Source organism: Amphiura filiformis, chromosome 1, assembly GCF_039555335.1.
Source record: "Amphiura filiformis chromosome 1, Afil_fr2py, whole genome shotgun sequence".
Lineage (NCBI taxonomy): Eukaryota > Metazoa > Echinodermata > Ophiuroidea > Amphilepidida > Amphiuridae > Amphiura > Amphiura filiformis.
Genome location: NC_092628.1, coordinates 99,976,445 through 99,990,979, shown reverse-complemented (window position 1 = coordinate 99,990,979; position 14,535 = coordinate 99,976,445). Strand labels below are relative to the sequence as shown.

General features: G+C 35.5%; 1 protein-coding gene across 11 annotated transcripts in view; it reads left to right on the top strand.

The window, feature by feature from the left end:
- The window catches only part of LOC140160065 (uncharacterized), an 88,436-nt gene that overhangs the window by 7,517 nt on the left and 66,384 nt on the right, over positions 1-14,535 (top strand). For 10 of the 11 annotated variants that reach the window (XM_072183391.1, XM_072183386.1, XM_072183353.1 and 7 more), the window contains exons 5-7: positions 206-412; positions 11,102-11,218; positions 13,926-14,060. In XM_072183391.1, the coding sequence (XP_072039492.1) occupies positions 206-412; positions 11,102-11,218; positions 13,926-14,060 (459 nt within the window). Of the gene's footprint in view, positions 1-205; positions 413-10,151; positions 10,411-11,101; positions 11,219-13,925; positions 14,061-14,535 lie in introns of those variants that run through there. The other variant, XM_072183372.1, reaches the window with a different exon arrangement.

The following is a 14,535-nucleotide window of genomic DNA, read 5'->3' as shown; positions in this document are numbered from 1 at the left end:
CATCCTAGTATATGCTAATTATTAGTCATAATGGACCTACATCCAAAATCTCAACATGTTGTGACTATTTCTTAAAACTTATACCCTCAAAACAATGTGAACGATGCTTCTGACATTATAAACAAACTAGAGGCTAACAAACCACCCTAATAACTCACTAGAAATAATGGCCTTATGCTTTGGTAATCTCTATTATTTGTTTCAGCCTCTCCCTGTGATCGTGAACCTTGCCTGAATGGTGGAGTATGTTTTGAAACAGGAGACGGCAGTAGCGGGGGAGGAGGAGGAGGAGGGGGAGGAGGATCAGGAGGGGGAGGAGGATCAGGAGATGGAGGAGGAAGGGGAAGTCGTTACTTCTGTCTCTGCCCAGCTTCTTATGGAGGCGTACATTGTGAAACAGATATCAACACTGGTAAGTCTGTTACCAAATTACATGTATGCAGATAGACTTCTCCATAGTCTACTTGCCCATTGTGCCATACTCTGGCTATTATATTTTTATGCTTAATAAAAGCATAAAACTCTGATTTTCATTAATTTGAATCAGAATCAGATTTTATTGACATGCATCTTATAACAAGATATGGTCAAACATAGCTAAAGCAATCATAGAAATAAGAATGGGGTAACTTCCCAATTCTCCACATATACATATACGGCATTATTGGTAGCTTTCTTATGTACACCAAGTACTGCTTTACAAAATTTACGTCTCGTCCAATATTTTAAAACTCATAGCTCGACCAATAAATGTGGGCGTGTCCAATTTTATATCACACTTTGACTCATCAATTTAACATAATAATTGTGAAGAGTATTTTTTGAATTGTGATCCTTACTGAGACCAAAATTGTAACCTTTGACTTTTCTGCTTATAAATAGGTGCAAAATATAAATTTTTTTCTGGATTTTATGTTTTTTTGTTGTTGTTGTTGTTGTTTGTTTCCTGGGTTTTCTGTTTGACCATCTCTGGCCTTTTTGCCATTTCCTTCATAATTTGTTTGATGGTATTTTGATGTAGTGATATTGTAGTGTATAATTATATTGATATTTTTATATGAATGAATGAACGAACGAACGAATGAACGAACGAACGAACGAACGAACGAACGAACGAATGAATTAATGCTGGAAATAAAATGAATGAATGAATGAATGAATGGTTGAATGAGGAATAATTTGGTGAAATTTTCAACAACATTTTTAGCAGTTTCAAATTTTGACCTTGATAATTATTATTCAATTGATTTGCCTACATTGTATATAAACTGAAGGCCTATATAAACAATTGAAAATGCTTGCTAGTCTAGCGTTGTAAGTTCGTTGGAGTTTACATTGTAGACACAAAATAGTAGTTGGACAGATATAGATTAAAATTTTCAAAAGAGTTTGAGTTTGTGCTTAATTCTAATTCTGTGTATAGTGATTCCAAATCTAGAATTTGTATCAATTAACAGGGCAGCAAAAAATAATTTCCTTTCTGGGAACGTAAAGTGCTGTTTGGAATATTTTCTGCCAGCACGCGGAGCCGGAGCACGAGTAAGAACGGGTGGGGTCCAGGGCCGAAGCCCCAGCGTGGTCCAGGCAGGGGCCGGCTGTTGTTTGAGAAAGTACTATATGGTGTAGTACGAAACATTATTGAGGTATGTTTAAGATCTTTATACCGAAATACTTTTGGATTTGTACACAAGAACATTTGCAAATTATGAATTATGGATAATCCTGATGAATTTATTGACGGAATTTAGGTCTACTTTTTGAGAAAATTATTGCCATATAAAAAGGCCAGATTTTCCTGTGTGGCATCCGACTGCTAACCGTGTTTTGACCTTGTCTGTTCATGCGCACATAATCGTAAATATCGCTTAAATTGTTGTGTTTTCATTTCAAATTTGTAGAGATCACATTCACAAGTTCCAGCAAACATAATTTTCAACACTAAAATTGTTAATATTGTACCGATTTTTTATGCTTAGTTGAGACTATAGCGGATTTAGTGGTATGAACCCAAAAAACAAGATGACAGTTATAGCTACCTTTACTTTCTGGGATCCCAGCGGTGTCGTCTGGTCTGGAGCTCTTGTTGACGCAGCAGCGTTAGAGACTACAGTGGATGGAGTCATACAAAATTTAAAATCAACTAATAAAAAAGCATCTGTTTATTTTCATATTTTGTTTACAAATATTTCTCGCGTTCAATTTTATTGATCAGCTATGAGCTATCCTCAAAAGCTCTCAAAGTTCGCAGAAATATATTTTACAAGAGGTGGTTTTCAAAGAATATTTTCAGATCTGAAGGAAAATCTATCTATACTACTAAAATAATAAGCGGTCTCTGTCTGTCCGGCTATGCCCATACTACTAAAATAATAAGCGGTCTCTGTCTGTCCGGCTATGCGTTCCGCCGCGCTGCAACGCATCGATCCGATATTTGGGACATGGGTAGGTGCCGGGAAATGCATGTTGACCGTGGGGTTTGAAGGTCATCGGAGGTCAAGGTCAAAGGTCAAATTTTCAAACTTTGTCCAATTGGGCCCAAACTTGGTGAGTCGGATCCTTGATACGAGGGGAATATACGGGCGAAATAAAATCAAGGTCAACCGAGGTCAAAGGTCATTACGGAGGGGTCAAATTTCAAACTTTGTCCGATCGGGCTCAAACTTGGTGGGTGGAATCCTTCGTAAGAGGGGAGCATGAAAAACATTATATGGAGGTCATCCGAGGTCAAAGGTCATGGATTTCAAACTTTGTCCTATCGGGCTCAAACTTGGTGGGTGGAATCCTTGATACGAGGGGAATATATGCATAAAACAAAATTGAGGTCAACCGAGGTCAAAGGTCATGTAGGGGCTAAATTTAAACTTTGCCCTATTGGGCTTAAACTTGAGAGCGCCAGTACTCTCACAGCATCAGGGCTCTCACAGCTGCAGGTGCACTAGTACTAATAAAATAATGAGCTCTGTCTGTCTGTCTGTCTGTCTATCCGGCTATGCGTTTCGCCGCGCTTCGACGCATCGTTCCAATATTTCAGACATATATGGGTACCGGGAGGGCGCTGTTTATCGGGTAGTTTTCAAGGTCATCGGAGGTCAAGGTCAAAGGTCATGGATTTCAAACTCATTTCATTTCATTTCATTCATTCATTCATATTTTATTTCCATAAAAATCAAAGACATTACATAAAAAATATATATAAACACGGTACATATGGAGGAAAAGGCTGGAAGACCAAAAAGGTCTGAAAGTTAACCTTTCCCTGAAATCAAATGAAATTAACAAAATAAATCAACATCACATAGCATAACCAAAAGACAAGGGAGGGGGGGTGCTCACGAAAAAGATTAATTATATTTAGAGATCAGTTTTGTTTTGAATTGATTACGGAAATGTTTAACAGATTTTGAAGCTTTCAGATTTTTATCTAAAGAATTCCAAAGAATGGGACCTCTTGTACGTATGGCATGATCAGAAAAGACTTTCTTATTTTTGGTTAGATTTAGGTCATTTACATATCGTGTCTTGTAGTTATGTATGTCAGAACGTTTGGTAAAATAATTATCAAATGAACAGGGCAGCTCATTTATAGAGCACCTGTACATGAATGTACCTAATTCCAGTGTGTACATATCTTCAACTTTTAATATGTTATAATTAGCAAACAATGGCGCTGTGTGGTCTCTGTAGTGACCGTTTGCCACTGTTCTAATAGCCCATTTTGAATTTTTACAATTTTATTTAAGTAAGTTTTACATGTATTTCCCCATAAAAGTACTCCATAATTCAAATAAGGCAATATTAACGTACAATAAAGTGTAAATAAAATACGATTTGGAACAAAATGTTTCAATTTATTCATGACACCGACATTTCTTGAAATTGTTCTAGATACGCAATCTATGTGACATTTCCAAGTGAGACATTCGTCTATTAGTACACCAAGGAATTTAGTTTGATGCACTCTTTCTAAAGCCGAGTGATCCAGTGTGATTTGCAGGTCTTGATTCGTCGATGTCATTTTGGGTGTGCCAAGTATCATGTAATTTGTTTTGGTAGCATTTATTGACAATTTATTAGCTTTAAACCAATTGCTTACTTCCTTTAACTCTTCATTAACAAGGTTTGTCTGGCGTTCTACGTTTTTATGGGAGTATAAAATGGTGGTATCGTCTGCAAAAAGGACGAATTCGAGTACTTTAGATGCATTGGTTATATCATTGACATAGAGTATAAATAGAAGTGGCCCCAGGATTGATCCTTGTGGAACACCACATATAATATCGTGTGATTCTGATTCATAAGAATTATAATAGACATACTGTTTTCTGTTACTTAAATAATTTCTGAACCATTCTAACACAATACCACGAAATCCATAGTGTTCTAATTTATGTAAGAGTATGTTATGATCGATTGTATCAAAGGCTTTTGATAAGTCCAAAAATATTCCAATAGTCGAGTCATTTCTTTCAACTGCTGCAATAACTTTGTCTACCATTTGCTCTACAGCCATAAAGGTCGAATGTTTTGACCGAAAGCCAAATTGTTTGGGGTTAAGGATTCGCTTATTGTCAATGTAATCCGTACATCTGTTAAAAACCAACCTTTCAAGAATTTTTGAAAAACACGGTAGGAGAGAAACTGGGCGATAGTTTGAGAATGCCTCAGCATCATCTTTTTTGTATAATGGTATGACTTTTGCTATTTTTAATTTATCAGGAACAATCCCAGTAGATATAATATTATAATATTATTAATTGTTTTCCATGTTTGCTTCATATTATTTTTAGCATGCTCAAACTTGGAGAAGAAGTATTTGCGTTTTGATTTTCGAATAAGCATTTGCAACTTATTTTTATATGTTTTGAATATTTGAAATTTTTTGTCGTTTGGAGATTGAATGTATTGTTTGTATAACATATTCTTTTTATTAATACTTTTTAACAATCCCTTCGTAATCCATGGCGATATTGGTTCTTTTTTTCTATTACCAGTACATTTCTTTAGCGGAATACATTCATCGTAAATCGTATTAAAGGTGTCAATGAATTTATTATAGTCATCATTTGCATCAATATTATCAAGAATTTCACCCCATTTAACATTGGATAGTCTTGTTTTAAATTGAGCAATATTCTTACTATTGTGATTTCTTTTGTAAATTACGTCTTTCCCTTTACACGTTCGATTTTCTACCTCGAGGTTGGTCGATAAAGTAGTTGGAAAGTGGTCGCTTATGTCGGTAACCATAATTGTTGATTTGATAATATTGTCATTATTTGTAAGGATATTATCAATAATTGTAGCAGTTGATTCTGTGATTCTAGTTGGTTTATAAATAGTAGGTATTAATGAATAGGAGTAAAGAAGTTCAAGGTAATCATGGGTAGGTCTGTCGATGTCTACTTTAAGCAAATCGATGTTGAAATCGCCCATAATATAAATATCTTTTTTATCCGAAGTTAACTTCTTAAAAATAGGGTCAATGTCTGTAATGAAATCATTGATTGAAGTGTGTGCTCTGTATAATACTCCCACTATAACATTCTGTTTAGATTTACATTCAATTTCAATAAAACAAGATTCAAAATTTGAATTTGCATGACAAAGATCTTTCCTGAGTTTATACCTTACTTTATCAGAAACATACATGCAGACACCACCTTTTTCCCGACCAGTCCTGTTCATATTCTCCAAATTATATCCAGGAATATTAAAATAGTTGTGTGGTTTATCGTTCAAATGAGTCTCGGAGATACCAATTACACTGAAATTTTGGTTCAATGTATTTAAACATGTTTTGAGTTTTTCAAAATTTTTAGACAAGCTTCTGATATTGGCATTTAGTATATTAAATTTTCCACGACTTGCATCAGGGTCTGAACAGAACTGTGCAGGGGTAACATATGAACATTCATGCGTATAGCAGTTTACACTATCTACAAAATCATTATAGTTTTTATTATTTAAATTGCAATCAAAAGTTAAGGGATTAAAAATCATATTATCATATTTTTCTAGGTCTACATCCGATATATTTTTAACGTGCGGGGACTGGTTTAAATCGTTTACTTCATTTTCAATATCAGAATTTGAGTTGTTGCAACTTTCAAAAGGTCTACTCACTCTACTGCACTTCTGACAAATCCATTCTTTTGGTTTTAATAAGGTGCACTTTTTATGAACATAACCGTTACATACTTTACATGATATACTCTTGTGACATTGGTTTACAGTTTTTGAGCACTTTACACATACATCTTTACTCAACATAAAAAAGAACAAAGAACAACACAAAAATTGATAAAATGTAAATTTCCAACTTCGTATAGGGCCTATATAGCAGGAAAAAACTTCTTAAATTTGAAGATAAACTATCTTCACTATTTCAATGAGATAAATAACTTTGATAAAATCAATTAAATCATAGAAAGTGGTCATACCTGCACTGCATGCAACAGGAACCAAATCGATCTTAAACAGTATACAATTGCATATAATAGTTTAAGTAAGAATACGAATAATTAATAATCAGGCGTTTATAACGCATACATTAGGTGTGAGCAACGCATTAAACATATGAAGTATTAACTATGAAGTGCTATACTCAAAAAATATACTTGTAAAAGTAATGATCACGGCTGTTGTATGCAAGCAGATTATCAATTGTATTTAATTTTGTTGGCCTTGTAGCCAGTATAAAAGTCGATACACTATGAAGAATATGACATGTTCAGTTTACAATATATACAATGTTCAGTTTTCAAAATGGTGGATTCTTTCACCCATGAAAATTTAAGACACATCTACATCTGGTACCTCACCATATAAGTTTATGAGGTTGTCAATGTCCCACTTAACTCTGATAACATGCCGAACTGGTCTTACAGTGTCATGTATGGTAACGTAGATGACTCCATCCCATGACCAGGCTGCTCTTGCTCGGGGAACTTTGGTTACCATGTCTTTTGCTCGGTTTAGAAGGTCTTGCTTTGTCTTGCAGAGTAGTTCTTGTATTCCTTTGTGGGTACCTTTCAGTTTCTGTCGTGCTCTGATTAGTTTGTCTCTTGTGTTATACCTAGTGAGTTTTGCGATTAGTGCTCTTGGTTTTCCATCGCGTCTCATGTTCTTTGACACTCTGTGCGTGCGATCGATGTCCTCTGGTTTCAGTTCTATGTCCAACTTTTCTTTTGCAAAGTCAATAAGGACTTTATCAGTGTCTTCTGGAAGTAGCTTTCCATCTTGGTCCCTCCGCTCTGCGGTTTCAGCGATGCCAGATATTAACAAACAGTTTCTTCTAGTATATTGTTGAAGATCTGTAATGTTGACACGGTTTGTGAAATCTCTTTCATACATTTTTGAAGATGTGCTACGGTCTGTTGTAATTTAGCTAAGTCCACATTTAATTTGTGGATTTCTCCTCTTAGTTTTTCTGATTCTAGTTCCAGTTCTTCTTGCTTCTTGGTTACACTTGCAAGCTTATTTGCAACTACTTCCTCAATAGTTTGCTTAAGTAATTTCTTAAGCGATTGGTCATTTTGGACCATGCTTACGAGTTTGTCCACAACCTGCTGTGATGCGTCGTTCACCACGTCGTCGCTAACAGCGACAGAAACATCCTCAGAAGCCATAGTAGCATAGGTCCATAAACTTCCGTAAATGAAAAAATCCTGTAAATGAAAACTTTAGTGTAGTAACATCCAATATAAAATAAGATCCAAGTAAATAGTCAAGTAAACGTAGTTGGTTGCATGCAGTGAGCAGGCCTAATCACTCGTAATACTTTCCAATTGATTTTACATGTTGATGTGGAGAAGTGCGAAAACACGTCCGCATTCGATGAAATCAAAATTCTCAAAACTTTGTTCGATCGGGCCCAAACTTGGTAGGTGGAATCCTTGATACGAGGGGAATGTATGCCCGAAATAAAATCGAGGTCAACCGAGGACAAAGGTCATTACGGAGGGGACAAATTTCAAACTTTGTCCGATCGGGCTCAAATTCGGTGGGTGGAATCCTTGATACGAGGGGAATATATGCCCGAAATAAAATTGAGGGCAACCAAGGTCAAAGGTCATTACGGAGGGGTCAAATTTCAAACTTTGTCCGATCGGGCTTTTTTTTCTGCGACTATGAATTTTTTTTCTGGGAACGCCGGTACCACGATACCGGGGATTTTGTAGCCCTGTCAATTAATTCCACTACATTTTCTATGGGAGTTTATTTCTTTATACCACCTTTATTAAATCCTCAAGTCTCAAAGCTTGTGAGAAATTGAAAACCTAATGTGGAATGTGTTTTTGTTGAAAATTTCTAAACTTGTTGAAGACTTCAAATCAAATAGGAATTTTGAGTTTTATTTTCGCCTTTTTGTTTAAAAAAATCTTGATTTTTAAATAGGATTTTACTAACACGCACGGCAGCTTTGAGACTCCAGATTTAATTAACTAAATTTGTCCTCCATATACAGGGTGTCCCAAAAGTCTCTTTACCATTTTCAACCATTGTATCTCTCATTAGTATTATTGATCATAAGGAAAGTCAAAATACATAGGCTATTTGAAAAGAGCAAACATGTATGTATGATTATTCTGATACCAAACGTGATATAATATTCTTTTTCCTTGAAAGTGTTAACACTGTTTCCAAACCACCCAAATATTTAGTATTTCATAGAGTTCATGTGCAGCTCAAGTACCCTTTTTATATCAACTTTTAGATATTTAAGCAGGAATGTGTTTGCAGGGGATTGTTTACCAACTATATTTAATTGATTTTGGACTTTTGAAGTTTAAATATGGTCACAAAATATCTCAAAACAAGCAAATACTTGATTAAGTTTCAGCTATATGACCATGATATTATCCAAAATTGCTCACATGGCAGCCTGTGTTATAAGCAGTCATTTTGGACTTCCATCCTTTCTACACTTCAAAGTTAAGATACCGTACTACTATGCTAAGCATGTTTATTTTAAGAAATTTCATTTGAGACCAAGAAAACGTCATCAAATATATTCTATTAAAGTAAACAATTTCATTTTACTCATCAGTAGGCCTTTGTGATATGTTTCCCTTTTTTGTAACTCATTTTTGGTGTAATGACTAATGAAATACAGCCCAGCCATTTATGCAATCTTGCACTCAAGACAGCAATATTAGTAGTAGAACCCCAACATTTCATTTGATTTTAATATCACACTGTTTTCATTGTTTGTTGAAAAGCAATATTAAACACATGTTATTATTTTTTTGAGAGAGGTGATGAAAGTGTCTTGCGATGTTGTTCAGAGAACCAGTAGCAATTTACAAGTGGAATGCTGTGATTTATTTTATGTATGATTTTCTTAATGTGATGATATGTGTCTATTCTGAGAAAACTGGTCAAGTTTGGTTTCAAAACAATTGTACAAGTGTCCTTCTTACAGAAATCCATTCATATTGTTCATAAGATGATGTGCACAAGAGATGTAGCATTTTAAAATGGTAAAGGAACTTTTGAGGCACCATGTATATTTATATCACAGTCCAACAGAACCAAGCCATTGACTTTATGTGGGCTGGGTGTGCAGTCTTGCATGGGAGTGACAAAGACTGTCTGAACTTGAGCTCTGTCATGCTTCAGTGGTTATCCCCTTTATATACTGTAAAATTATAAATTTTTACACTACTTTTACTATTGCCCTTTCCATGTTTCAAGTAGCTCCCTCAAAAATAATAATGCACAAACATATTCCTTTTGTGTATAGTTTAATGTATGGAAGTTTAGAATCACAAATTTTAAAACAAGTGAAACGGTTCATAATTGGTAAAGCGCTAAAAATTATGTACGCAAAAATTTCCCCTTTTAAAGTAAATTATAGCTTCTTTTTCTTATACATATCCAGTATGACGGTCACTGATTATCCATAAAGGCTTCTTTTCAATTTGATTACATTAAGCAAGCAACTTTTGAGGTCAAAATTCCTATTGTTCTTTTACATCAATTGTTATTAATTTCATCATCAGAAATGAAATGTCTGCGCTTTTCAGTTTACTTATGGTACCTTTTTGAACTTGGCCTTGTTGTTGAGAATATGAAAAACACACAAGACCGAGTTAAAAGTTCACCCTTGGTGTGTATGTGTGCAGTATTAGGTGTTACAGTGAGTGTGATACCTGTAGTGATATGGGTGTTGCATAATTGTGTAGAATTTGGCTACTTATTTAGGTTGTCTGGTTCATACTCAAAGGAATTTACCAGTGGATTTGATATTGGATATAATATTTAAAATGATGTAGTCCAGGATTCTTGTTCCTTTAGCCAACTTGGAAAAGTTTTAAAACTTTAATGTTGGACAAAACATGGCTTTACCACTTGGAATATTATTGACAACAGCCATCTTGTTTCTTGGATATGTTGATGGACAACCAGGTTAGTTGACATTCTGTAATGATAGTTATCCCCATGGTGTTTGTCATATAGGTGGAAATTATGATAGCATTATATGAGGGTATATGTATGCAGGATGTGAGGATTTTATATTTTGGTAATGATTTTTGTTTTTTCTTCCATTTTCTTGTACATTTTAACAGCTTGCTTTGGAATGTGTGGAATGCGGGCTAAATATGCAAGTTGTGAACTTGTCATTCACGGGGGTACTAGTAGAGGGTATATAGAATATGTCATGAAAAGGACATTTATATTTGTTAACATTAACTTAAATTATTTTCAAAAATCTACATGTAACCTTTTTTGGGGGATACACAGTATATTAAAGCCAGCACCTTTTGAGGACAGAATAAGTTTATGGTACAAATGCATGCAAAAGGCACAAAAAATTGCCGTATGAAGCTAAAATGATGAAATATATGGTGTAAAAGTGGAATTAAATTGCCAAAATTGTCACTTTTAAGATAAAATTGCCGATTATGAGGTTAATTTTAGTTTGAAATCTACATACATGGACCATCCCCTTATCAAAATATTGTTTTCAGATACATATTAATTTTGAGCTGATCAAATGAATGAATGAGGTAAAATGAAAGAAAATCAATATTTTAGGAGAGGTCCATAAATGCAATATAAATGTAAAAAAAATCATTTTCTTTTCTTGTTTCTATAGGTTGCTCAGACACCGAATTTGAATGTAGGGTACCCAGCGATAGGCCATGTATTGCTGAATGGGAGGTGTGTGATAACTACTATGATTGTGGCGATGATTCCGATGAAATTGGCTGCGGTAAGATTTGATGATGTATTCTACAGTACTTGCTGATAGAATCACTCTCTTATTGATTAGTAAATCTTTCTCCTTCCTTCCTACTCTCCTCCGTCCCTCTCTCTCGCCAAGGGGGGTGGAGTATTCAGTACCAGTGTACCAGATTTGAGGATGTGCTGCAAACATGGGTCTCATTTTTGGCCATTTGGTACAAATGTATATCAATGACCCCTTTTCCAATGCCAATATTAGATGGGTCATTTTTCAAAATATTTTTGCCCATAACAGATTTTGCCTATTGTAGCCAAAATTTTCGGCAATTTGCATTACATTTGTCCATGATGGGTCCAAATTTGGTATTATAAGTATTATATGGATGTGTCTATTTTCAAATTCTCACATCCTTACTCAACCAAACTTTTATACATCCTTATGGTCTCCCTCTCTTTCTCATAATCTTTTCTTCTCTTTCTCATATTCTTCTTTCCTCTCTAAATTACACACCTCCAAACATGCAACCATTTTCTCCATTGCATCTCTCTATGGGCAAGATAATGGTAAGAGATGTCACATTGGTTGAACAAATTTATTTTGTCATTTGCTTGTAACACCATAATGGCATCTTCATTCAGCGTAGTAGACCAGTGGCGGCACCAGGATTTTTTTTCCGGGGGCATTGGGGGCAAAGTGAATTTCAAGTGAAAATCAACAAATTTTGTGCAAAATTGCTGCAAAAGTTAAAATATTTTGCAATTTTGGGTTTTTACTGGGGGAAGGGCAACAGGGGGAAGAGTTCTGACAGGGTTTTTTCAAGCAAATGTCAAAAATGACAGATCAATATCAATATCCATGCTAGCAAATTTATTTTGTATTAAATTTGAATTTCCTATGAGTGAATGACGGACCCTCTATACATATTCTTTATACATTCTCAGTAAGAGCCTCAAGCAATCCTTGCCTAATGTGCCAAGAAAAGCAATGGACATATACATTTTTGTAGTTAAGTCCCCACAAATGAATATTAACTCTTTACCATTAAACTTCACCTGATGGGTTGTTAAACAAAAGAAAAATATGTAAATTAATGTTCCAGGTAAAATAAACAAATACATTAAAAAGTAATGCAAATTCCAGCAATAAATTGGAGCTACCCATACAGAAATAAATATAAGGTCGCAAGAAAGAAAGAAACTATATACAAAAAAGGTCCCAAGAAAGATGTAAGCAAGGAGTTGGCATTTCAATCGTGATTTTCTATTTGCAATAATTAACATACTGTATTAATTGTTTGTAATAAATGCCCCGTGTTGCATTTTTCCAAAAGGGGGGCGTTTATTGGAAGTGAATTGTCATTGAAAAAAGCTTGAAAATCGGGTTCAATTTCCCGATGGTGCTCCTATTAAAAGGAGGGATTTACGACTATACATGATGGCGGCGCCCACTGAAAATGATATTTTCGTGGGCTTTCAACAAAATTACACCTGTAAGTGCATGGAATTAGTGAAATTCTACCATAATTAGGCAATGAAATGGATGGGAGTTGAGTCATCACAGGTTTTGTCCATTCAATTTAGCGATCGTGACTGACATGACTGATGCAAGTTTTAAGCTTACCTGCACGATATGCGATGGATGGCATGGAAATGTTTGCATTTTTGTCAATTTTTCACAGAAAAATTGGAGGGGGGCGTTTATTAGAGGGGGAGCGTTTATTACAAACAATACGGTAGTCTTACAACATTTTTCAACCTGGTATATGGCAGTAATGTCAACACTTTGAGGCAGTTGTTTTGCTCGTGCATCTATGCGCCATCTGTAATTGTGTGTATGTGTATGCCAGCACCTTAAGCGAAGCTCTGCTGCGCACAATGAAATCCCCACATTAGGGTGAAAATGGTATAGTAATCTTTTTGTGATATATGTTGCATTTCTTTATAGCAGGCTATTATTTTCTGCAGCTACATGTAGACAACATACTACTTATACTAGTATTACTAGCATTATTATTGTCGAGTGTCAACATTGATTGATGTTCTAACTGTAGAACACTGGTTGTAGATAAATTCAAATTACTTGGTGAATGGTATATTTAATAGCCGAGTATTGTCCATGCAAATGGTTCCTTTCAGCGAGTGAAAGAGGTTCAAATTCAAGGTTCATCATAAAAGAGTATGCCCTATGGCTTATATACAATTCATATTATGTCACATCTTTGTCCATGTAAACAAAGTTTTGAAAGCGGACTATGAAATGAGCTCCAGTGTATGTCTGTCTGTCTGTCTGTCTGTCTGTCTGTATGATGTATATACATGTGTCTGGTAACCCATGGCTTCCTTTGTTGATTTAATTCTCCCACATGCTTTGATAGATTTTGATGGGAATTGGACACAATGACCCTTGTGTACATGTGCAATATAAAGAGTTGTGAGGTCAAAGGAGATCTAAGGTCATTTCACAAATATGTTTAAGTTTATTATTAAAAAAAAAAAAGTTTAACTTTTTTTTTTCAAAAGTTGGTTGAAGCCCCATGATCCAGCATTGTAGTCAAGAACTGCCCTTCTGATGATGTGGACACAGTTTGACTAATCTACTTGTTTTTGCTGTTGAGTTATGTTTACAGCAAATTATTGTAATTATGTGATTTCCAACACATTGGCCTATTTTTGTGCATTCAGACTCACTAAACTATTTTGATTGTTTTCCTTATCTTGTCTCTTTTGTTGTATAGTGTGTGACTTTGGTGAGTTCAAATGTGAGGTTCCACGTAGGGAGAATGGCCCATGTATATCATCAGATTGGGTCTGTGATGGTGAGGCAGACTGTGCTGATGGAGCTGATGAGAGTATACAACTGAATAACTGTGGTAAGTAATCATCAGACTGGGTCTGTGATGGGGAGGCAGACTGTGCTGATGGAGCTGATGAGAGTATACAGCTGAATAACTGTGGTAAGTAATCATCAGACTGGGTCTGTGATGGGGAGGCAGACTGTGCTGATGGAGCTGATGAGAGTATACAGCTGAATAACTGTGGTAAGTAATCATCAGACTGGGTCTGTGATGGGGAGGCAGACTGTGCTGATGGAGCTGATGAGAGTGTACAACTGAATAACTGTGGTAAGTAATCATCAGACTGGGTCTGTGATGGGGAGGCAGACTGTGCTGATGGAGCTGATGAGAGTATACAACTGAATAACTGTGGTAAGTAATCATCAGACTGGGTCTGTGATGGGGAGGCAGACTGTGCTGATGGAGCTGATGAGAGTATACAGCTGAATAACTGTGGTAAGTAATCATCAGACTGGGTATGTGATGGGGAGGCAGACTGTGCTGATGGAGC